The sequence below is a fragment of the Thalassophryne amazonica genome, chromosome 9 (assembly GCF_902500255.1).
Source record: "Thalassophryne amazonica chromosome 9, fThaAma1.1, whole genome shotgun sequence".
Lineage (NCBI taxonomy): Eukaryota > Metazoa > Chordata > Actinopteri > Batrachoidiformes > Batrachoididae > Thalassophryne > Thalassophryne amazonica.
Genome location: NC_047111.1, coordinates 25,708,782 through 25,732,434, shown reverse-complemented (window position 1 = coordinate 25,732,434; position 23,653 = coordinate 25,708,782). Strand labels below are relative to the sequence as shown.

Sequence of the window (23,653 nt, the reverse complement as noted above, 5' to 3'; positions counted from 1 at the left end):
GTGGAATTTCCATGACAAGTGTTCATCGATCATAACACCTAAAAACTTTATCTCATGTACTCTTTCAATCTCTGATCCTTGAACCAATAATGATGAAGCGATTTCTTTCTTTTTATTACAAAAAAAATCCTAAACTTAGTTTTACTAATATTTAAAGGTGTCTATTAGCATTAAACCATTTCATAGTTTTCTGAAATTACTACTTTCTACTATTTGCATTACATCTTTTATATTTTCTCCAATAATATAATAACAACAGAGCAGAAAGGTCAGTATGTAAGAATTTGGGCTACCAGTATGTGAACCTGGATTTGATTCCCCATCACACTGTGTCCTTGAACAAGACACTTAATCTGCACTGTCCCAGTCCAACCAGTCATAAACGGGTATGAGTCTTGCTTGAGGAAGTAACCTGTGCTGCACTGCTTTCCCCTCCGAAAGGAGTTGTGGACAGTAATCAGCTTCATGCTGCAGAATCTGGATATAAACCCCTGCACCAATGACTCTCAGGACTTACACGAAGTGCAGCCTATACCATCTCATCTGTGAACCTGACTCTGGGCACATTGTGTGGGAGTGTGGCTGCAGCAGCCATCAAGACGTGTCCAACAGTTCATGAACCTGAAATTACAGCTGGCTGTCAGGCAGCCACTTTCTTGCATGGATCATTCTTTAGTCCCAGATGCTCCACACAGGCTGCAGTCCACTACATTGCTTCATGTGTTGTTTCCCTGTGTGAAAGGTCAGCTGCCATTTGGTCAAATTTCATTGAGGCTAAACTTTAAGAACAGTGTAAAAAAAAAAAAAACTTAGCAGTGTCCTTTGATCAGGTGTAATCATCTGGAAGAGAATAATGCACATTGTGTTATTAAAGTGCATTAATATGCACATGTGCATAATTGCATAGCACATTGCAGTGCATCACCCACCTCTTACCATGTGTAAGATGTAAACGGTGTGTTATGGTTAAAGGTTTAATGCATTTCACAATGTTCACAAAAGTTTTACAAACAACAAAAATTTTCCAATAAAATTGAAAGTTGACTTCTGTGTCCATCACTGTGTAGAATGGTCCTTCTGTATGCACGACGTGATGCCACATGGCTTTGATTAAATCTTTGTGACACACTGTGACATTTACACTAAAAGGGGGCTTCCACCTTCTCAGTGTTTAACGTGATGGATGGCAAACTCTGGAACGTGGTGAGCTATTGATGTCTTGCTGAGGACACACGCCACATTTGCGGGATGCCGTGATGTGTATTCATTGGCCTTTCTGACCCATTTTCTTCAAAGGTTAAAAACTTAGCCACAGAGATATGCAAGCAAAATGGATGACCATGAACCAGCAAGGTGCTGTCACAGACACAGCATAAAACCCATGACACACTGTCCAGAAACTGTCAGGACACCATTGAGCCCACATGACAGCAGACGTTATTCTTCTTCAGCTGCAGCCTACAGCAGCATCATTCAAGATCATTATCACTATTTCATAATGGTGAAAATACACAGCAAGCCTAATATTTAAAAGAAATTTTGTCACACTTTTCGCCATGATGAGCAATCCGTGGCAATCATCATGATCATAACTTGTTAACTTCTTTAAACGTCAGGGCGTACTGGCATCAAAATGTACTGTATATGTCATCATTGATGTGACAGTTTATGGTGAGTCTTGCTAATGTTTTGTCAGGTCTCGTTGGAGGTCATGGCAGTGTCCTGTGACACTGGTCACTACCACCCAGGGTGGCAAAACCTTTAATATGGCATTTATGTCACCTATGTATAGGGGTTTGAAAGATCACCATGCTATGGTGATCTTTCCAGGGTGGTAGCTGTAGCCAGGTAGGCATCAATCAAGGACTACAGAAGGGTCAACATTTAAAAATGCTCCAGTCATTTTCAAAAGTATATACCAAATTATTTGTCTGATTATAATGATTTTATAAAGGTATAGTTTAGACTATCTATGACTGAACGTTGGGGAGTTATGGGGGTAAACATAGCAAAAATGGGGACAACGATAAACGATAAAAGAAGCAAAGAACAGAACATTTCAGGGTGCCGAGGTTTGTCCAAGACAGATATGAACACCTTGGTTTTATCAGTTTAGACTGTATGCAAATGATGACGTTTTTGGGCATGCGTCAGGGCCATATCAATCAATCAATCAACTTTTTTCTTATATAGCGCCAAATCACAACAAACAGTTGCCCCAAGGCGCTCCATATTGTAAGGCAAGGCCATACAATAATTATGAAAAACCCCAACGGTCAAAACGACCCCCTATGAGCAAGCACTTGGCCACAGTGGGAAGGAAAAACTCCCTTTTAACAGGAAGAAACCTCCAGCAGAACCAGGCTCAGGGAGGGGCAGTCTTCTGCTGAGACTGGTTGGGGCTGAGGGAAAGAACCAGGAAAAAGACATGCCGAGAAGGGGGGCAGAGATCAATCACTAATGATTAAATGCAGAGTGATGCATACGGAGCAAAAAGAGAAAGAAACAGTGCATCATGGGAACCCCCCCACAGTCTACGTCTAAAGCAACATAACCAAGGGATGGTCCAGGGTCACCTGATCCAGCCTAACTATAAGCCTTAGCGAAAAGGAAAGTTTTAAGCCTAATCTTAAAAGTAGAGAGGGTATCTGTCTCCCTGATCTGAATGGGAGCTGGTTCCACAGGAGAGGAGCCTGAAAGCTGAAGGCTCTGCCTCCCATTCTACTCTTACAAACCCTAGGAAACTACAAGTGAGCCCGCAGTCTGAGAGCGAAGCGCTCTAATGGGGTAATATGGTACTACGAGGTCCCTAGATAAGATGGGACCTGATTATTCAAAACCTTATAAGTAAGAAGAAGAATTTTAAATTCTATTCTAGAATTAACAGGAAGCCAATGAAGAGAGGCCAACACGGGTGAGATATGCTCTCTCCTGCTAGTCCCCGTCAGTACTCTAGCTGCAGCATTCTGAACCAACTGAAGGCTTTTTAGGGAACTTTTAGGACAACCTGATAATAATGAATTACAATAGTCCAGCCTAGAGGAAATAAATGCATGAATTAGTTTTTCAGCATCACTCTGAGACAAGACCTTTCTGATTTTAGAGATATTGCGTAAATGCAAAAAGGCAGTCCTACATATTGTTTAATATGTGCTTTGAATGACATATCCTGATCAAAATGACTCCAAGATTTCTCACAGTATACTAGAGATCAGGGAAATGCCATCCAGAGTAACGATCTGGTTAGACACCATGCTTCTAAGATTTGTGGGGCCAAGTACAATAACTTCAGTTTTATCTGAGTTTAAAGCAGGAAATTAGAGGTCATCCATGTCTTTATGTCTGTAAGACAATCCTGCAGTTTAGCTAATTGGTGTGTATCCTCTGGCTTCATGGATAGATAAAGCTGGGTATCATCTGCGTAACAATGAAATTTAAGCAATTACCGTCTAATAATACTGCCTAAGGGAAGCATGTATAAGTGAATAAAATTGGTCCTAGCACAGAACCTTGTAGAACTCCATAATTAACTTTAGTCTGTGAAGAAGATTCCCCATTTACATGAACAAACTGTAATCTATTAGACAAATATGATTCAAACCACCGCAGCGCAGTGCCTTTAATACCTATGACATGCTCTAATCTCTGTAATAAAATTTTATGGTCAACAGTATCAAAAGCAGCACTGAGGTCCAACAGAACAAGCACAGAGATAAGTCCACTGTCCGAAGCCATAAGAAGTCATTTGTAACCTTCACTAATGCTGTTTCTGTACTATGATGAATTCTAAACCTGACTGAAACTCTTCAAATAGACCATTCCTCTGCAGGTGATCAGTTAGCTGTTTTACAACTACCCTCTCAAGAATCTTTGAGAGAAAGGAAGGTTGGAGATTGGCCTATAATTAGCTAAGATAGCTGGGTCAAGTGATGGCTTTTTAAGTAATAGTTTAATTACTGCCACTTTAAAGGCCTGTGGTACATAACCAACTAACAAAGATAGATTGATCATATTTAAGATTGAAGCATTAAATAATGGTAGGACTTCCTTGAGCAGCCTAGCAGGAATGGGGTCTAATAAACATGTTGATGGTTTGGATGAAGTAACTAATGAAAATAACTCAGAACAATCGGAGAGAAAGAGTCTAACCAAATACCGGCATGACTGAAAGCAGCCAAAGATAACGATACATCTTTGGGATGGTTATGAGTAATTTTTTCTCTAATAGTCAAAATTTTGTTAGCAAAGAAAGTCATGAAGTCATTACTAGTTAAAGTTAATGGAATACTCAGTCAATAGAGCTCTGACTCTTGTCAGCCTGGCTACAGTGCTGAAAAGAAACCTGGGGTTGTTCTTATTTTCTTCAATTAGTGATGAGTAGAAAGATGTCCTAGCTTTACGGAGGGCTTTTTTATAGAGCAACAAACTCTTTTTCCAGGCTAAGTGAAGATCTTCTAAATTAGTGAGACGCCATTTCCTCTCCAACTTACGGGTTATCTGCTTTAAGCTACGAGTTTGTGAGTTATACCACGGAGTCAGACACTTCTGATTTAAAGCTCTCTTTTTCAGAGGAGCTACAGCATCCAAAGTTGTCTTCAATGAGGATGTAAAACTATTGACGAGATACTCGTATTGACGAGGTATTAAAGGCACTGCGCTGCGGTGGTTTGAATCATATTTGTCTAATAGATTACAGTTTGTTCATGTAAATGGGGAATCTTCTTCACGGACTAAAGTTAATTATGGAGTTCCACAAGTTCTGTGCTAGGACCAATGTTATTCACTTTATACATGCTTCCCTTAGGCAGTATTATTAGACGGTATTGCTTAAATTTTCACTTGTTACGCAGATGATACCCAGCTTTATCTATCCATGAAGCCAGAGGATACACACCAATTAGCTAAACTGCAGGATTGTCTTACAGACATAAGACATGGATGACCTCTAATTTCCTGCTTTTAAACTCAGATAAAACTGAAGTTATTGTACTTGGCCCCACAAATCTTAGAAGCATGGTGTCTAACCAGATCGTACTCTGGATGGCATTTCCCTGATCTCTAGTAATACTGTGAGAATCTTGGAGTCATTTTTGATCAGGATATGTCATTAAAGCGCATATTAAACAAATATGTAGGACTGCCTTTTTGCATTTACGCAATATCTCTAAAATCAGAAAGGTCTGTCTCAGAGTGATGCTGAAAAACTAATTCATGCATTTATTTCCTCTAGGCTGGACTATTGTAATTCATTATTATCAGGTTGTCCTAAAGTCCCTAATAAGCCTTCAGTGGTCAGAATGCTGCAGCTAGAGTACTGACGGGGACTAGCAGGAGAGAGCATATCTCACCCGTGTTGGCCTCTCTTCATTGGCTTCCTGTTAATTCTAGAATAGAATTTAAATTCTTCTTCTTACTATAAGGTTTTGAATAATCAGGTCCCATCTTATTCTTAGGGACCTCATAGTACCATATTACCCCATTAGAGCGCTTCGCTCTCAGACTGCGGGCTTACTTGTAGTTCCTAGGGTTTGTAAGAGTAGAATGGGAGGCAGAGCCTTCAGCTTTCAGGCTCCTCTCCTGTGGAACCAGCTCCCAATTCAGATCAGGGAGACAGATACCCTCTCTACTTTTAAGATTAGGCTTAAAACTTTCCTTTTCGCTAAGGCTTATAGTTAGGGCTGGATCGGGTGACCCTGGACCATCCCTGGTTATGCTGCTTTAGACGTAGATTGTGGGGGGGGGGGGGTTCCCATGATGCACTGTTTCTTTCTCTTTTTTGCTCCGTATGCATCACTCTGCATTTAATCATTAGTGATTGATCTCTGCCCCCCTTCACGGCATGTCTTTTTCCTGTTTTTTTCCCTCAGCCCCAACCAGTCTCAGCAGAAGACTGCCCCTCCCTGAGCCTGGTTCTGCTGGAGGTTTCTTCCTGTTAAAAGGGAGTTTTTCCTTCCCACTGTTGCCAAGTGCTTGCTCATAGGGGGTCGTTTTGACCGTTGGGTTTTTTATAATTATTGTATGGCCTTGCCTTACACTATGGAGCGCCTTGGGGCAACTGTTTGTTGTGATTTGGCGCTATATAAGAAAAAAGTTGATTGATTGATTGATTGATACTCTAACTCCCTTACAGAGTTTAGGTAGCTACTCTGCTCTGTGTTGGTATATGACATTAGAGAACATAAAGAAGGAATCATATCCTTAAACCTAGTTACAGCGCTTTCTGAAAGACTTCTAGTGTAATGAAACTTATTCCCCACTGCTGGGTAGTCCATCAGGGTAAATGTAAATGTTATTAAAAAATGATCAGACAGAAGGGAGTTTTCAGGGAATACTGTTAAGTCTTCTATTTCCATACCATAAGTCAGAACAAGATCTAAAATATGATTAAAGTGGTGGGTGGACTCATTACTTTTTGAGCAAAGCCGATAGAGTCTAATAATAGATAAATGCAAGTGTTGAGGCTGTCATTCTCAGCATCTGTGTGGATGTTTAAAATCGCCCACTATAATTATCTTATCTGAGCTAAGCACTAAGTCAGACAAAGGTCTGAAAATTCACAGAGAAACTCACAGTAACGACCAGGTGGACGATAGATAATAACAAATAAAACTGGTTTTGGGACTTCCAATTTGGATGGACAAGACTAAGAGACAAGCTTTCAAATGAATTAAAGCTCTGTCTAGGTTTTTGATTAATTAATAAGCTGGAATGGAAGATTGCTGCTAATCCTCCGCCCCGGCCCGTACTACGAGCATTCTGACAGTTAGTGTGACTCGGGGGTGTTGACTCATTTTAAACTAAATATTCATCCTGCTGTAACCAGGTTTCTGTTAGGCAGAATAAATCAATACGTTGATCAATTATATATCATTTACAACAGGGACTTAGAAGAGAGAGACCCTAATGTTTAATAGACCACATTTAACTGTTTTAGTCTGTGGTGCAATTGAAGGTGCTATATTATTTTTTCCTTTTTGAATTTTTATGCTTAAATAGATTTTTGCTGGTTATTGGTGGTCTGGGAGCAGGCACCGTCTCTACGGGGAATGGGGTAATGAGGGGATGGCAGGGGGAGAGAAGCTGCAGAGAGGTGTATAAGACCACAGCTCTGCCTCCTGGTCCCAACCCTGGATAGTCACGGTTTGGAGGATCCAAAAAAATTGGCCAGATTTCTAGAAATGAGAGCTGCTCCCTCTTAAGTGGGATGGATGCCGTCTCTCCTAACAAGACCAGGTTTTCCCCAGAAGCTTTGCCAATTATCAATGAAGCCCACCTCATTTTTGGACACCACTCAGACAGCCAGCAATTCAAGGAGAACATGCGGCTAAACATGTCACTCCCCGGTCTGATTGGGGAGGGGCCCAGAGAAAACAACAGAGTCCGACATTGTTTTTGCAAAGTTACACACCGATTTAATGTTAATTTTAGTGACCCTCCGATTGGCGTAACCGAGTGTCACTTACTGCCGACGTGAATTACAATCTTACCAAATTTACGCTTAGCCTTAGCCAGCAATTTCAAATGTCCTTCGATGTCGCCTGCTCTGGCCCCCGGAAGACAATTGACAATGGTTGCTGGTGTCACTAACTTCACATTTCTCAAAACAGAGTCGCCAATAACCAGAGTTTGATCCTCGGTGAATGTATCGTCGAGTGGGGAAAAACGGTTAGAGATGTGAACGGGTTGACGGTGTACACGGGGCTTCTGTTTAGGGCTACGCTTCCTCCTCACAGTCACCCAGTCAGCCTGCTTTCCCGACTTTTCCCCATATGCAAGCCACCAGGTCAAATCCAGTCTGTAACATTAAGTGGTATGAGGACAGGCGGCATGGAACATTCCATACAACACAACGCCATAACATTTGATATACGAGGGGCTATTGAGAAGTTTTGAGCCTGACCAGAAAAAGTAGGGCATAGTGCTCCTTCTTTTGCAGTGTTGAGAAACCATCATTTTTCAGCATTGCAACCAGTGAGTCAAAATTTCACACATTCTCAAGAAATTTTGTTTTTTCAGAACGCAAAAGATAGAGAACCACGCCCTACTTTCTTCTGTGTCAGGCTCAAAACTTCTCAGTCACTCCTCATACATTGCAAACTATTAATTTTTAAAACCACATTAGGCCAACCAATAATGTGTATCACTTTTTTAACAATATTGAAGCAACTTTAAGTTTTGACTTTTGTATACACTGAAATCTTTACTGTTTTACACTCATAACATCATAACATCCAGTCATAGATAGTCCAAACTAAACCTTTTAGCAATCTTTATGGTCAGACAAATAATGTTGGACACACTTTCAAGTGTGTCCAAACTTTTAAATGTTGACCCTTGTGTAATCCTTCATTGACCCCCTGCCTGGCTACAGCTTCCACCCTGGGGTGGCTATCACACATTAATATTAACTCAGATTAGAGATGGTAGTGACACTCCCACTTTCAGTGATCCGGCCCAAGGCCTATAAATTTTGATAATTAATGAAGGTAGAACATCAACCCCCCCTGCCAAAAGAGCATATACTAAATACTTATTTTTCAGGTATTTACTTGCTTCTGGAAATGATTCTGGCTGTTTTAATGCTACGCTCCCTGTATTTTGTTTGTCATTGTATCTTTTTTTAGACCTTACACAAAGTTTTTGTTGCTAACATTTTGATTGTGTAGACTTTTTTTTATCTCGCTCTCACCTCGTTTGTTCCCTGACTGACTCTCTGACCTCTTTATTTCTGTCTTTCCTTCATTTTGCTTGTTGCACTTTGGCTTCCTCTCCCGTGTCCTTTCCCTTTCCTTGCCTCTCTTCTCCTTCCACTAAAACAGGCCTGCTGCTGCAGACAGCGCCCCCACAGTGATGATCATGCCCCCCTCCACTGGTCCTCTGAGGTCAGTGCAGAGCAACGCTGCTCATGACACTTGCACCTCAAGCCCAACAAAACCATCCTCCTCTAGGTCGCCTCCCAAAAAAAGCTTAGCTGCCCAGTCCAGTGCTTCCCCTCCATCTGCTCCCCAACCTGATGTTGGACCCCTGGTTGATCTGAGTGACACCCCTATAGCCCCCACCTCTTTCAGTACAGTGCCCCCCATCTCCCAGCCAGTTAGTCCACCCTTTGCAAAAGCAGAGGGACCACAGAGCCCCTATGGCCCAGTCACAGGCCCTGGCATGATCAGCGATAAGGACCTGCAAGTAGACGGACTGACCAAGGATCCTCCCAATGTCCCGCCCACAGGCTCAACCACAGCAGCCCAAAACGAGTATGAACACCTTCATCGCTACATTGCTCATCTTGTCTGATGTCTTCTGGTGGCCTCCCATTATCCAAAAGGAAAAATTAAAGGAAAAATCCACCCTCAAACAGTAGCGCACATTTGTTGGTCCGTTTGTTGAATGTATGTTCCATGCACACAGTGGAGCTGAAAAGCAGCACGGCCATGAACTGAAAATACAAACTTGAGGACAAGCGGACATGGCTGGTGAAGTAACAGTTCTTTCATATACTGGACACAGATGTCTCAAACTCACTGGCAGGAATATTAAAGCGTGAAATTTTCTGAATGTGACATTCAGGAAGTAAACACAAATATGAGGCATTGGGAGGCCACCAGGCATGGTTTTCATGAACACACCACCTACATCCTCCACCTGTTTGTGTTCTCACTAGATGGAGTCATCCTTTGTCCCACTGCATGTGTCTTATCTTTCATTAATCAGACAATAAAGCTGGATGATGGATTTTGGCTTGAACACATCCTGCACACCTTAAAGTGCTTTGAAATACTGGAAAAAGAGTACAACCTCAAGCACTGATATTAGTACAAGCAATTCTGACAGGAATAATTCTAATCTATAAAAATGTTCTAATTATATACTATTTATAACAATAATAAGAATAAGAATAGCAACTTTACTGTATTTTGAAAGCAAGTGACATATTACACAAACAGTGAACTTTAAAATTTACTAAATTGTGCTTTTACACCTAATTCAGGGTGTAGTAGTAGTGCAAGAAATATTACTGTACATACTGCCGACCTGTTCTCAGCAGCCGGTCTGCTCTGTGTCAGCCTGATCCCATCAGATCTCAGAAGCTAAGCAGAGCAGGATCTGGTTAGTACTTGGATGGGAGACCTCTTTGGAACACCAGCGGCTGTGTGTGTTTCTCCAGGTAAAACTGGAGTTGCGTCAGGAAGGGCATCCCGCGTAAAACTTGTGCCAATTGCCAATGCGGATCTGGCTGTATCCGCTGTGGCGACCCCGAACAAAACTGGGAGCAGCCGAATGAACAACATACTACTGACCTGTTCTCATGTGCATGCTACAAAAAATAATAATAATTTAAAAAAAACACTTTGATTATCATTGCACATAACAATGAGGAAATAAATTTCCAAGACAGGTCCATCAGGTATCCCTAATACCACAGCATACAGATGAACCCTTTGAATTTAAGATAAAAGCTGCACTACACTCCTGTCTTGTGTTGTTTCAACGTCCGTTGTTTTGGGGTGTACAGAGGAGAATTTAGAAATTTGTGTCACTGTCTAAATACTGAAGGCAGGACAGGTGTGTCTGTAGGGAGCTTGGACTACCAGTATAAGACTGGCTTCAGTCCAGGTATGTTCTTCAGTCTGTCTGTCGTGTCCTTCGATAAGACATTTCATCCAGGATTTGTGGTTTGGGTAACTTAGTTGTTTAATGATGCTGGGCTGCAGTGTAAACTAAAATTAAAATACAATGCAGATTGTGTTATTTGTGAAAGTCAGTGGTAGCGGTCAGTGTGTCTGCAGTTCAAAGTCTCTGTTTGCTGACATATTATAATTCTGATATGCATCCTGTAATCCCATGAAAGATATTCTGCTCCTAAGAAGAACACATTTTTCAGATGTTAACAGATGACTTTTTCCTTTGTTAAGGATGTTGTTATAACCCCCAGACATGACCACATATGCAAAAGTGAGCACATGGTGATGCATTCCGTGCTGCTTGTGAATCAAGCAGTGATCTGGTGATAACTGTGTGATACAAAAGTCAGACCTGATTACCTTGTTTTGGAATGCAGACATCAAAATGGCAATGGGAGCCACACTTAAATCACAGATATGATGGATTTCTGTTGCATGAGGTAGAGTCTCCAGGTTGTTTAGGCTGTGTCCCAATAAGGGGATTGCATACCGCCATATTGGATTTTGGTTGCACAGAGGATGAATGCACAGGACACCATCCGAAAGTAAATAAAAGGCTCAGAATGCCAGGGATCACTTGTTGGACCCGGATGCTTCAGTAACCATCTCAGGGATAAACAGTCAACAAGTGGCATGTTTTTCCTAAGAATGCAATGCTGAGAAAACAAGTGAATTCCACCGTATTGGAAGAACTGGCAGTAAGTGAAGGGTTAGTAAATTAAAGCCAACATCAACCCACTGAGTCTACATCAGCCAGAAATATATATGGTAGACACACCAATGGTTTTTCCTTTCAAACCCAGTCCATGCAAACCACCAGTATAGTAGTTTTGTCCACATCTTGCAGCACAGTCACAGGTACCATATGACACATAACTTAGTAAATCCTTCCCGAAATTCCCTCCACCCTTTGCCCAGAACAGCTTTCTCCTGCCATGTTTTAATACAGAAACATCTCTCTCTCTTTCTTTCTTTCTTTATCTCTGTCTTTCTTTCCCCGGAGGTTCAATGTCCCATCCATGGAGAAATGGGTGTGCTTGTATCAGCAAAGAGATGATGCAGCGCACACTTACCGCTCTGAATGATCTCAAAGATCTGTAGCCAAGATTGTCTCCATTACAACAGTCCCCCCCCCCCCCCCCCCCCCCCCCCCCATGGAAAAAGGCCAAATATTAAGCATTTTATGATGATATGATATGATATTTTTATTTTCAAGGTGTCATACACCAAAGAGGTGCCCAGCCCCACTTGGGCTTATAAGACAAATAAAGAACAATAAACAGAGGGATGCCACAACATATCCACCAATCTAGAACTGACATTTACAGTTTACCAATACTCAAAACATTCTTCATATCAATCAGTTTCAGTGTACAGTCATAGCTTCATAATCAACATAAAGTGTGCCCCTGCGGAGCAGATAGGCATCCAACATAATTGAGCCATATGGAAAACCTTTTTGTTAAATAGATAATAGTCTACATTCATCTGTCATATAAAATAAATCAGAACATTCAGTGGTCATTCTAAGAAAAAACTTATGCCTCAAATTATGGTAGAAAGGACAGTAGAACAAAAAATGCATTTAATTTTCCACCTCTCCCAGGTCACAGAGGTGACACTCCTGTTCTCTTCAGGGATCGAATGGAAACGTCCCTTTCAACCGCCAGAGGCAGAATACCACATCTCAACTGGGCACAAACAGATCTCTGTGCTTTAGTTAGGTTAAAGGTGACATATGACTCTGGTTGGTAGGCTGACTTTATCAAACTGTACACTCTTAATTTGGGTTTGTGTAGAATTTCTTCTGCCCACTGCTGTTTATAATTTTCAGACAACATTTTCTTAATCTGTTTAACATTACAGGACAACTTATTTCTATAAATATATTGAAGACCTACTTCATCAAAGATTTTAATAAGTCTGCTGACAAGTCTGCTGTCGGACATATTAATAAACCTATTCCAAAGTCGCACCATGTCACCCTTAATCCGCACTTCACAAGGTTCCCATCCCATATCACCACATACAGCGAGCTTAGGGGCCATTTTGTTGTATACAAGAAAGCAGCACATAGCCCTGTTTTGAAGTGTAATACATTTTCTTAGATTACAGTACCCCCAAACCCCTGCACAGTAGTCTAAAATTGGACAAACACAGAATTATACAACTGTGTATACGCATTGTACCCAAGATCCCTACACAGCTTGACCTTGTTAAGAACGGCTCCAGAGCTCTGCCTGCAGAGTCTGATAGAGTTTTTATTCCTTTTTCAAAGGTAAGATGGGCATCAAGGTAAGTCCTAGATATTTATTAATGCTCAGTATATGACAAGGGTATTGAACCAAAACAAAACTTAAAATCAGACTGAAGTTCACCCTTCTTCCTAAAATGCATAATCTGCATTTTGTCTTCATTTATCTTTATCTCCATCTGTTGCACCAATCATGAACTATATCCAACTGTTTTTGAAGATCGTCTACAGTCTCTGCCAGGAGGACTAGGTCATCTTGCATAAAACAAGAGTGCCAACTGTAAGATCACCCAGTCTGACACAAAGATCTGCTTGCTTAATTTCCATATCAAATCATTAATATAAATTGCAAACAGCATTGGTGACAGCACGTCCCCCTGCTTAACACCTGACTGAGTTGAAACCAGCCGTTTCTATAGTCATTGATCTGCACACATGCAACTGGTGTTTGGTAAATTACTTTCAAGGCGTTATAAAATTTGCCATCTTTACCAGTATTTAAAAGTTTGAAACTAAGAAGATCATGATTAATGCAATCAAATGCTTTCTGAAAGTCTATAAACATGAGAAAGTTGGTTTACTCTCTTGTATTCTCACTTGAACTAGAGTGGGACAGAGAGAATATGTGGTCAATACAGGCTCTATTCTTTCGAAAAACCATTCTGCTCATCAACCAACAAATCAAATGTCTCCAGGTAACTATATTAATCGTCTATTAAGAATACTGGAGTAGAGCTTGTAAACACAACTTAAAAGACTTATCCCTCTATAGTTCAAAGAACTCTAGGATCATTATATGGGGACTTTGGAATTGGTTTTAATAATGGATTTATACCATTCAGAAGGAACTAAGCTGTACTCAAAACAGATGGAAAAAATTTACACAAAATTGGGAATAGACAGGGCACTTTAAGTAAGTCATTAGATAAATATCAATACCTGTAGCTTTTCTTAGTTTAAGTGTATCAATCGCCCTTTTAACCTCCTCCTGAGAGATGCTAGCATTTAAGTACGGGTTGGGGAAATAAGATGCTTGCTGCGTATTAATTTCCATAACATTTTTTTCTTCAACTCTCTTTGCAAGAAAATAATTATCCCACTCTGGAAGGCAGTTACTTCGAGCAAATAAAGAACAAAAATCTTTTGCCCATTTTTTCAAAACACAGTCCACAGTCCAACACCACTTCCATCAGGATAGGTTTAACCCTTTTCGGGCCCAACTTATTTATCAAGTTCCAAAACAACTGAAGATTATTTGATTGCAAATGCTCTCTTTTTAATGCCTGCCCCCCTCTCATGTTTTTCTTTTACAGGCTCTCAATTTCTTATCAAAGCTCTGTGTGTTAACCTTAAATTCATTCCTTAATGTTGTTTCCTCATGTCATTACTGTCCACACTTTAAGAATATTTTCTCAGCCCTTCTCATTTCCTTCCACATTTCTTTCAACTGTTCGTTCCAATAAGGTTTATGTTTTCTAATAAATCACCTGACTTGGTGCAAACATTCTTCGACCATTATTGACATTGCAGATGTATTCACAAAAATCGCTATACCATTTATCAATATCTTTTGGACATTGTACTAGAGTGAGCCTATCTAGGAATTCAACAAACATGCTTTGACACACATTAGTGGAAAGGGCATGAGGAGAGACTGTTCTAACATTTTTCTGCGGGAAATAACTTGGTAGTACGTTATATGACCCAAATAATCAGCAGCAAAGCCCCCTCCTGCTTGAAAACTCAGGACCAACAATGAGTGATCCGGTACTTTAAACCTGTCCCAAGCAGTTGAAACAGCAGGACACTCCCATTCTCAATTAGCTCATGAGGACTGTAATGTTGAACTCAGTACAGCTGCTTAAGCATCATGAGAAGTAATAATGTAATCAACAACAGCCTCCCTTTACAGAAATTGAGGTAAAGTTATCTTTTCCAGGCATCGCCCATTCAAGACACAGCATTTAGAGTCCTTTAAAAATTCTATCAGCATTTCACCCTGTTTATTTACAGTATTATCCAGACTGACTCTGGGTGGAACATACATATCTGTCTCACCAATAAAGTTTTCCAAATGCCCTATTCGGCTATTTAAATCTCCACAGACATAAACAGCATCAATGTCCACCAGAATATACATCTGGACCAACAAGTGATTATACAGTCCATGTGCGTCGGCCCATACGGAACCTGCCGGAGGAAAATAACAGGAAAAATTATAAAGAAGTACTCCGAAACCAAGTGTTTGACCTGTAGGCCGATAATACCATCTAATGATTTATCCATACACTTACATTATAAGAACAGAAGACATCATTTTTCACCAAATACCCACACTCCCCGACCCTTTAGGGGCTTTAATGTGAGTTTTCCTGTTATAACCAAACCAAGTATACCCATCTACATTAATCACATTTGATCCCGTAAGATGCATTTCGTTAAGAGAGATAAAGTCCAGCTTAAAGTTCAATAGCATCAAGAGTCTGAGTTCATAGTTCATATCCGTCCAGCCATTTATGTTCCAGTGTACAAGGACGAATTGATCATAACTTACGGGCTGAGCGGGGGATCCTCAGTTGTCGACCCTCCGTCTCTCCTCCTCTCGTCGGTTATCAACTGCACCTGGGGCTACCGGGTGTCTCCTCACTCTCCCGTTCCCAGTGATGTAAAACTGCCGACTGGTGGGTATTTCATCCAGTAATGTTCTGAAATTCAGTTCCACCAGTCTTTCGGAGTGAGCCTTGGCTGAACGAATGAAGACTCCCCTGAATCTATCATCACTTTTCAGCCTCTGTTTCTTACGCAGTACGTCCACTTTATCTTGCACGGAGCCGAATTCAACCTTTATCACTCCGGGCCGTCCTCCTCTTTCATTCAGCCTTTCAGCTGCCACCACACCACGGGGGCTCTCCCACTTCAGCCCCTGGGTGAGCAGCTCCTCCACAACAGCCATAACGTTTTCCCCTTCCACAAACTCTACACCAGAGATGATCACCAAAACATCAGGATCAAAGCGAGTATTCGATTGTTCTTCGCCCCATCAACTTTAACTTCCAGCTGTTCAATTCTTGCCACTATGTGGCCGAGCTCCAAGTCCAAATTGTTTTGAATTTCTCTGGTTTTCAGAGCGAGTTCAGCTTTCAAGCAATCTCTGTTTTCTGTAATCATCTTTTCCATCGAGTTGCGCAGACTGTCCATCTTGGAGTTTGTTTCTAAAAATGTCTTTCATCCCATCCATTTTATTGTTCAGCATCTTCAGCTCCGCAACACCGTGTCTGACAATCCTAGAATCACCTGCTGGTGGCATCTTCTTATCTTTCAGCCTGTAACAGGCGTCACTCGACAATTTCGGGCACACAGGTTTCCCAAACACTTTTACACTCTTTCAAAATGCAACGTCGCTTGTTTTTACTTACAAAACGCGGCTCATTCGGTTAAAATGAGTTAAAAACACATCCACACATTATGAATATCTGTACAATTTACCACCATCACTCAGAAGGTAGTAACTCCAAGAAGCAACTAATCTGAACTACCTCTCTATCCGATCCTTTTTCTTGTTTCTAAACTTACAGTTCTGCACTTCAACCATCTTATATTTCCGCTACTGTGCTGCCTCAAATTGTGAGTTAATAACAGCTCCGGGTACAAGTTCTGAGCCCAGAATTCCCTTAAAAGTACCCATCCCTCTTTGCTTACATCCATAGACACCACTGCGTTGTGCGAGTGCTACTTTCGGCTTGTGTGCTGACACATGCAATTCCCCTATTCAGGGTCTGCATACCTATAAGGGCTTTGTCCTGCAAACCTTTTCAGGCTTTCAGAGACAGCGGAGGCTAGAACAACCTGTTCTGAAATTAGACAGTCTAGTCCACGTAGCATTTTGATATTGCTTCATTCACTCATCCTGCCCCTTATACCCTGCGCCTGGCAACATTTACAGCAGCACACGACAGCCAGCGTAGTGGGAGTAACTCCTAGTCTATAATCATTTTCCAATACTTATTTATGCTTGGCTTTATAAACGTTACTTACAATGCCTTGCAAAAGTATTCATCCCATTGGTCTTTTTACACTGCCTGCTCCACACACATTTACAGTAGTGTTCAGAATAATAGTAGTGCTATGTGACTAAAAAGATTAATCCAGGTTTTGAGTATATTTCTTATTGTTACATGGGAAACAAGGTACCAGTAGATTCAGTAGATTCTCACAAATCCAACAAGACCAAGCATTCATGATATGCACACTCTTAAGGCTATGAAATTTGGCTATTAGTAAAAAAAAAAAAAGTAGAAAAGGGGGTGTTCACAATAATAGCAGTGTGGCATTCAGTCAGTGAGTTTGTCAATTTTGTGGAACAAACAGGTGTGAATCAGGTGTCCTCTATTTAAGGATGAAGCCAGCACCTGTTGAACATGCTTTTCTCTTTGAAAGCCTGAGGAATATGGGACGTTCAAGACATTGTTCAGAAGAACAGCATAGTTTGATAAAAAGTTGACTAGAGAGGGGAGAACTTATATGCAGGTGCAAAAAATTATAGGCTGTTCATCGACAATGATCTCCAATGCTTTAAAATGGACAAAAAAACAGAGATGCGTGGAAGAAAATGGAAAACAACCATCAAAATGGATAGAAGAATAACCAGAATGGCAAAGGCTCACCCATTGATCAGCTCCAGGATGATCAAGACCGTCGGAGTACCTGTAAGTGTTGTGACAGTTAGAAGACGCCTGTGTGAAGTACTTTATTTGCAAGAATCCCCCGCAAAGTCCCTCTGTTAAAAAAAGAGTGACAGAAGAGGTTACAATTTGCCAAAGAACACAACTGGCCCTAAAGAGAAATGGAGGATATTTTGTGGATGATTAGAGTAAAATTGTTATTTTTGGGTCTAAGGGCCGCAGACAGTTTGTGAGACAACCCCCAAACTCTGAATTCAAGCCACAGTTCACAGTGAAGACAGTGAAGCATGGTGGTGCAAGCATCATGATATGGGCATGTTTCTCCTACTATGCTGTTGGGCCTATATATCGCATACCCAGGTATCATGGATCAGTTTGGATATGTCAAATACTTGAAGAGGTCATGTTGCCTTATGCTGAAGAGAACATGCCCTTGAAATGGGTGTTTCAACAAGACAATGACCCCAAGCACACTAGTAAATGAGCAAAATCTTGGTTCCAAACCAACAAAATTAATGCCTCGCAGATGTGAAGAAATCATGAAAAACTGTGGTTATACAACTAAATACTAGTTTAGTGATTCACAGGATTGCTAAAAAAGCAGTTTGAACATAATAGTTTTGAGTTTGTCAACAGCAGATGCTACTATTATTGTAAACACCCCCTTTTCTACTTTTTTTTACTAATAGCCCAGTTTCATAGCCTTAAGAGTGTGCATATCATGAATGCTTGATCTTGTTGGATTTGTGAGAATCTACTGAATCTACTGGTACCTTGTTTCCCGTGTAACAATAAGATTTGTTATAAGGACTAGATGTTGTAATCCCTGATATTTGCACCGCTTTTACTTCAGGACTTCTTAGTGAAAGGCTGCCATCAGGCTTTCCCAGCGGGACACATCATCAGTTGTGTGCCTAAGCGTCACAGGGTGTTTCGGCCATTTATCACAAGACACCCTCTGCTTAGGCAGGCCCACCACAGGTTGATCAAGCCTGGTTGTGTGTCCCACTGTTACATGTTTGCCCTAGCAGCCCAAGTAAGGTCACTCCTTTTCAGCCACAGCCAATGACTCGTTCTCTCTGCAATGTTGGCCAACTCCTTGATGGCTTGTCTGTACTTCTGGCCCCTGATTCCAAGCTCCCTAAGGAGCTTTACAGTTGTTCTGGCTATGAAGCCTCTACAGCCCACCTCCACCGAGCACACTCTTATTTTCCATCCTCTGTCCTCTGCCTCAGCTGCTAAGCTGGAGTAACGCAGCTTCTTACGCTTGTACGCTTCTTCGAAAGCATCCTCCCATGGAACCGTAAGTTCCATGATATAGGCGAGCCGGCAGGCATTAGACCAGAGGACAAGATCTGGTCGCAAAGTAGTTGTTGCGACCTCTGGGGGAAAAATGAGCTTGTGATCTAGGTCAACTCGCATCTGCCAGTCCCTGGCTGCACTCATTGGGGTCAGATCGGAGTTTGAGAGGCCAACTCTTGGTTTGTCCCCCTCCCGGACAAACAACATAGGTTGTCGGCTCACATCTTGGTTGTTTACAGGTTGGGCGTTGATGGATACCCTTTTGCACTCAATTTTTTCGGCTAGAGATCTAAGGACCTGATTGTGTCTCCACATATATCTGCCCTGAGTAAGGCTAGTCCTACAGCCGACCAGAATGTGCCTGAGTGTTGCAGGGGTTGTGCACAGTGGGCAAGATGGATCCTTTCCAAGCCATAGCTGCAAATTTGTGGGAGAGGGCAGCACATCATATGTGGCTCGGATGATAAAGCTCAGCCTATTAGCTTCCATGCCCCAGAGGTCGCTCCATGTGAGTTTCCTCTTCTCTGCACCCTCCCACCTCGTCCAGCGACCCTGTTTAGCTTGTGCTATGGCTTTGGAGCATCTGGCTGCTTCCTCCTGTCGGCGCACCTCCTCTATCACCATGGATCGACGTTCCGTTGCAGAGGCCTTTTGCCAGAGACGTCTTACAGTTCCAAGGCCAAAGCCTCCTCTGCCTTGTTGGACATAGCCCACCACATCACGGTGAAAAAGAGCAGATTTAGCCTGCAGTACTGCTGTTGCTGGAGTCCACTTCCTCCCTGTTGCTAGGGAGAGAGCGGTACCTCTCACCACCGGGTCCCGGGAGTCAGTGAGGGACATATTCAGCCTCACCTTGGCACACTTGAACTCTTCAGCCAGACTAGAAATTGGCAATGACAGAGCTCCGTCGCTGTAGAGACCAACACTGCTGAGGCATTTGGGAAGCCCAAGCCACTTTCTCACATAAGAATTCACCAGTCTCTCCAGTCGACTGGCATGGCTAACTGAAACCTCGTACATGGTCAATGGCCACAAGAGTCTTGGAAGGAGCCCAAACTGATAACACCAGAGCTTCAGTTTTCCGGGTAGTGCAGTGTTGTTAATTTGCTCAAGGCCGTTAACTGTATCCTGCTGCAATTGCTCAAGCTGCCAGGTGTCTTTAAGGTCTGCATTGTACCATCGTCCAAGGCTCTTGATGGGCTTTTCCAAGATTGTTGGAATTAGCTCATCGCTGATATAGAACCGCTCCCCCATCAATTGGCCTTTGACAATGGAGATGCTGCATGACTTGCTTGGCTTAAACTCCATTCTTGCCCACTGGATGTTTTCTTGGAGTTTCTGAAGCAGGCGCCTAGTGCAAGGTTTTGTTGTTGTAATAATGGTCATATCGTCCATGTAAGCTTTGATTGGTGGAAGGCGCAGGCCATTGTTGGTCCTCTCTCCTCCCACTACCCAACGAGATGCCCGTATGATCAGCTCCATTGCCATGACGAATGCAGAGGAGAAATTGTACAACCTGCCATGACACCTATCTCCAGATTCTGCCAAGCACTAGTGCCATTCTCCGATGTTACACAGAACTGGAGATCCTGAAAGTAGCTCTTGACCAACTCTGTGATCTGATTTGGTACGCCAAAATAATTGAAGGCCGTCCACAAGAACTTGTGAGGGACTGACCCAAAGGCGTTTGCTAGGTCTAAAAAAACCACGTGCAGATCTCTCCGTTCCTTTTTTGCAGTTTGTATCTGGTGCCAGATGATATTGGCATGCTCCAGGCATCCTGAGAAGCCCTGAATGCCGGCCTTCTGCACTGATGTATCGACAAAGTTGTTTCTCTGCAAGAAAGTCGAAAGCCTTTGGGCCAGGACACTGAAGAAGAGCTTTCCTTCTACATTCAGCAGGCTGATCTGACGAAACTGGCTGATAGATGACGACTCTTTTTCTTTAGGGATTAATATCCCTCCTGATCTTCTCCATGCTTTTGGTATCACTCCCTTCTGCCAAACCACCTTCATCAGTTTCCAGAGATATCTAAGCACACCCAAGGTGTTCTTATAAAACCTATATGGAACACCATTGGGCCCCGGTGCTGATGCTGATCTTGCCTGCTTCACTTTCTTCTCCACCTCACTCCATGTGGGAGGCCTTACATCCATTTGATACTCAGGAGCATGAATTGGTGGCATGTCATTCGGGATGGCAACTGGCTCATGCCTCCGATCATCAGAGTAGGTCTTCTTCAAGTGCTCTTCCAGGTCTTTTATGGGCACTTTAAGGCTCCCACTCTTTTCTCGTTCAAAAAGGCCTTTAACAAAGCTATAGGGATTGCTGTAAAAGCGTGTCCTTGTCCGTTCTTTCCACTTACGTTGTCGCCTGAGGTGCTCTGCTCTTCGCAGCCTCATCAATCGCTGCTTTATTTCCGCCTGCAGATCATCTAATCCGACTCTTTCCTTCTCAGTAGCCCTCTTCCACTGCTTTCTCAATTGCCTTCTTTCCTTCACAAGCCTATCGATTTCCCGCTGCCTCCTGGACTTTGGCTGACTTAAAGGGCCCTTTTGCTGCCTTCGGATTTTCTCTTTTATCCCAAACCTCTCAACCCCATAGCCATATATGGTAGATCCCATATTATCCAGTTTTCTTTCGACAGTACCCTTCTGTTGTTCTAACAGGAGGGTGAGGTCCAAGTCAATGGTCTCCCACTCTCTCTTCTGGCTGGATTTAGGCCACAGAATCTGAGGTTTCCTTCCTTCCATCTTCCTTTCTGTTGCTGGCAGCAGATGGCTAGGTACTGAGCTCGAAGCTGAGGTTGGCTGTGTGGGCTCTGGGCTGGAAACTGTTGTTAGGTATTGCGGGCCTAGCTCCAGGTTGGGGACTGATATTGACTGTAGCAGGCTGGACTCTAAACTGGAGACTACTGCTAGCTGTTCCTGGCTAGGCTCCAAACTGGAGACTGCTAAAAGATCAATGCGGTGCTGAGCTTCAGCTGAGGTACTGATACCCTGAAGACTGTGGGGATTCTCCTGCCTCCAGGCTTCACTCGACTGATTTGGCCGTCTTCTTAAGAAGTATTGGTCAATGCGAGACCCCTTGCTGAGGCATTTCTTTAAGCCTTGATGGATTTTTAGGCCCCTTACTGTTGTTAATTTTGACCAGCCGCAGATGCAGTTCTGCAGTTTTTGTCCTGCCAGCGTTGATGGTCCGTCTGTTGCGGTGCTGATTGATCTATTCATTGTCTGTTCCATTCCTTGGTCGGTCACCAAATTATCCGTCCGGGGTGGGTCATCTTCCGCTCCCGCTCTCGCAGACCCTGGGGGTATTCTCTTCTTTGACATTTTCGTAGCAACACTGGGTGGATCCAAGATCGCTAACCAGCGCTGGATCCTGCTAGTGTGGGTCGCTAACCCACACTAGCCCCGTTTGGGGTCTATTCCCTCCTGTCAGCAGTCTATCCAAGCTGTCATCTGGTCTTTCCCTGATTGCCAGCTGCTCTTTCGCAGCAGTCACTGGATTTCTCCAGACTTCAAGATTCGTTATAAGGACTAGATGTTGTAATCCCTGATATTTGCACCGGTTTTACTTCAGGACTTCTTAGTGAAAGGCTGCCATCAGGCTTTCCCAGCGGGACACATCATCAGTTGTGTGCCTAAGCGTCACAGGGTGTTTCGGCCATTTATCACAAGACACCCTCTGCTTAGGCAGGCCCACCACAGGTTGATCAAGCCTGGGTGTGTGTCCCACTGTTACATGTTTGCCCTAGCAGCCCAAGTAAGGTCACTCCTTTTCAGCCACAGCCAATGACTCGTTCTCTCTGCAATGTTGGCCAACTCCTTGATGGCTTGTCTGTACTTCTGGCCCCTGATTCCAAGCTCCCTAAGGAGCTTTACAGTTGTTCTGGCTACGAAGCCTCTACAGCCCACCTCCACCGGGCACACTCTTATTTTCCATCCTCTGTCCTCTGCCTCAGCTGCTAAGCTGGAGTAACGCAGCTTCTTATGCTCGTACGCTTCTTCGAAAGCATCCTCCCATGGAACCGTAAGTTCCATGATATAGGCGAGCCGGCAGGCATTAGACCAGAGGACAAGATCTGGTCGCAAAGTATATACTCAAAACCTGGATTAATCTTTCTAGTCACATAGCACTACTATTATTCTGAACACTACTGTACCATACAATACTATACGGTTTGTATTTTTTAATAATTGATGTAAATGAAGTATGAGACATTCAGTGACTTCGGAATGTTCATGTATCCATTCTCTGACCTGTCTCAAGAAAACTGGCAATAAAACTGATGATTTACATGTGTTATACTAAAGGCTGCCATTACTTATGCAACCCATCATCTTGGTTTTGATATTTTTATTTTATTTATATCCCGTTTCGGTTTAAGGAGGATAATTTTAGACATTTTAATATAGAGAATCCTGAATTACTTTTTGCGTCTGAAATGGCATAAATTAAAATATATAAAAGCCCAAGGGGGATACTTCTGCAAGGCACTCTATTTACAATACATATATATACACTCAACAAAAATATAAATGCAACACTTTTGGTTTTGCTCCCATTTTGTATGTGATGAACTCAAAGATCTAAAACGTTTTCCACATACACAATATCACCATTTCCCTCAAATATTGTTCACAAACCAGTCTAAATCTGTGATAGTGAGCACTTCTCCTTTGCTGAGATAATCCATCCCACCTCACAGGTGTGCATATCAAGATGCTGATTAG

At 42.4% G+C, this 23,653-nt stretch overlaps 1 protein-coding gene across 1 annotated transcript in view; it reads left to right on the top strand.

The window, feature by feature from the left end:
- Nucleotides 1-23,653, top strand: part of ncam1a (neural cell adhesion molecule 1a) — a 947,827-nt gene that overhangs the window by 917,679 nt on the left and 6,495 nt on the right. Inside the window, 1 exon segment of the mRNA XM_034177824.1 lies at nt 8,820-9,251. Within this exon segment, the coding sequence (XP_034033715.1) occupies nt 8,820-9,251 (432 nt within the window).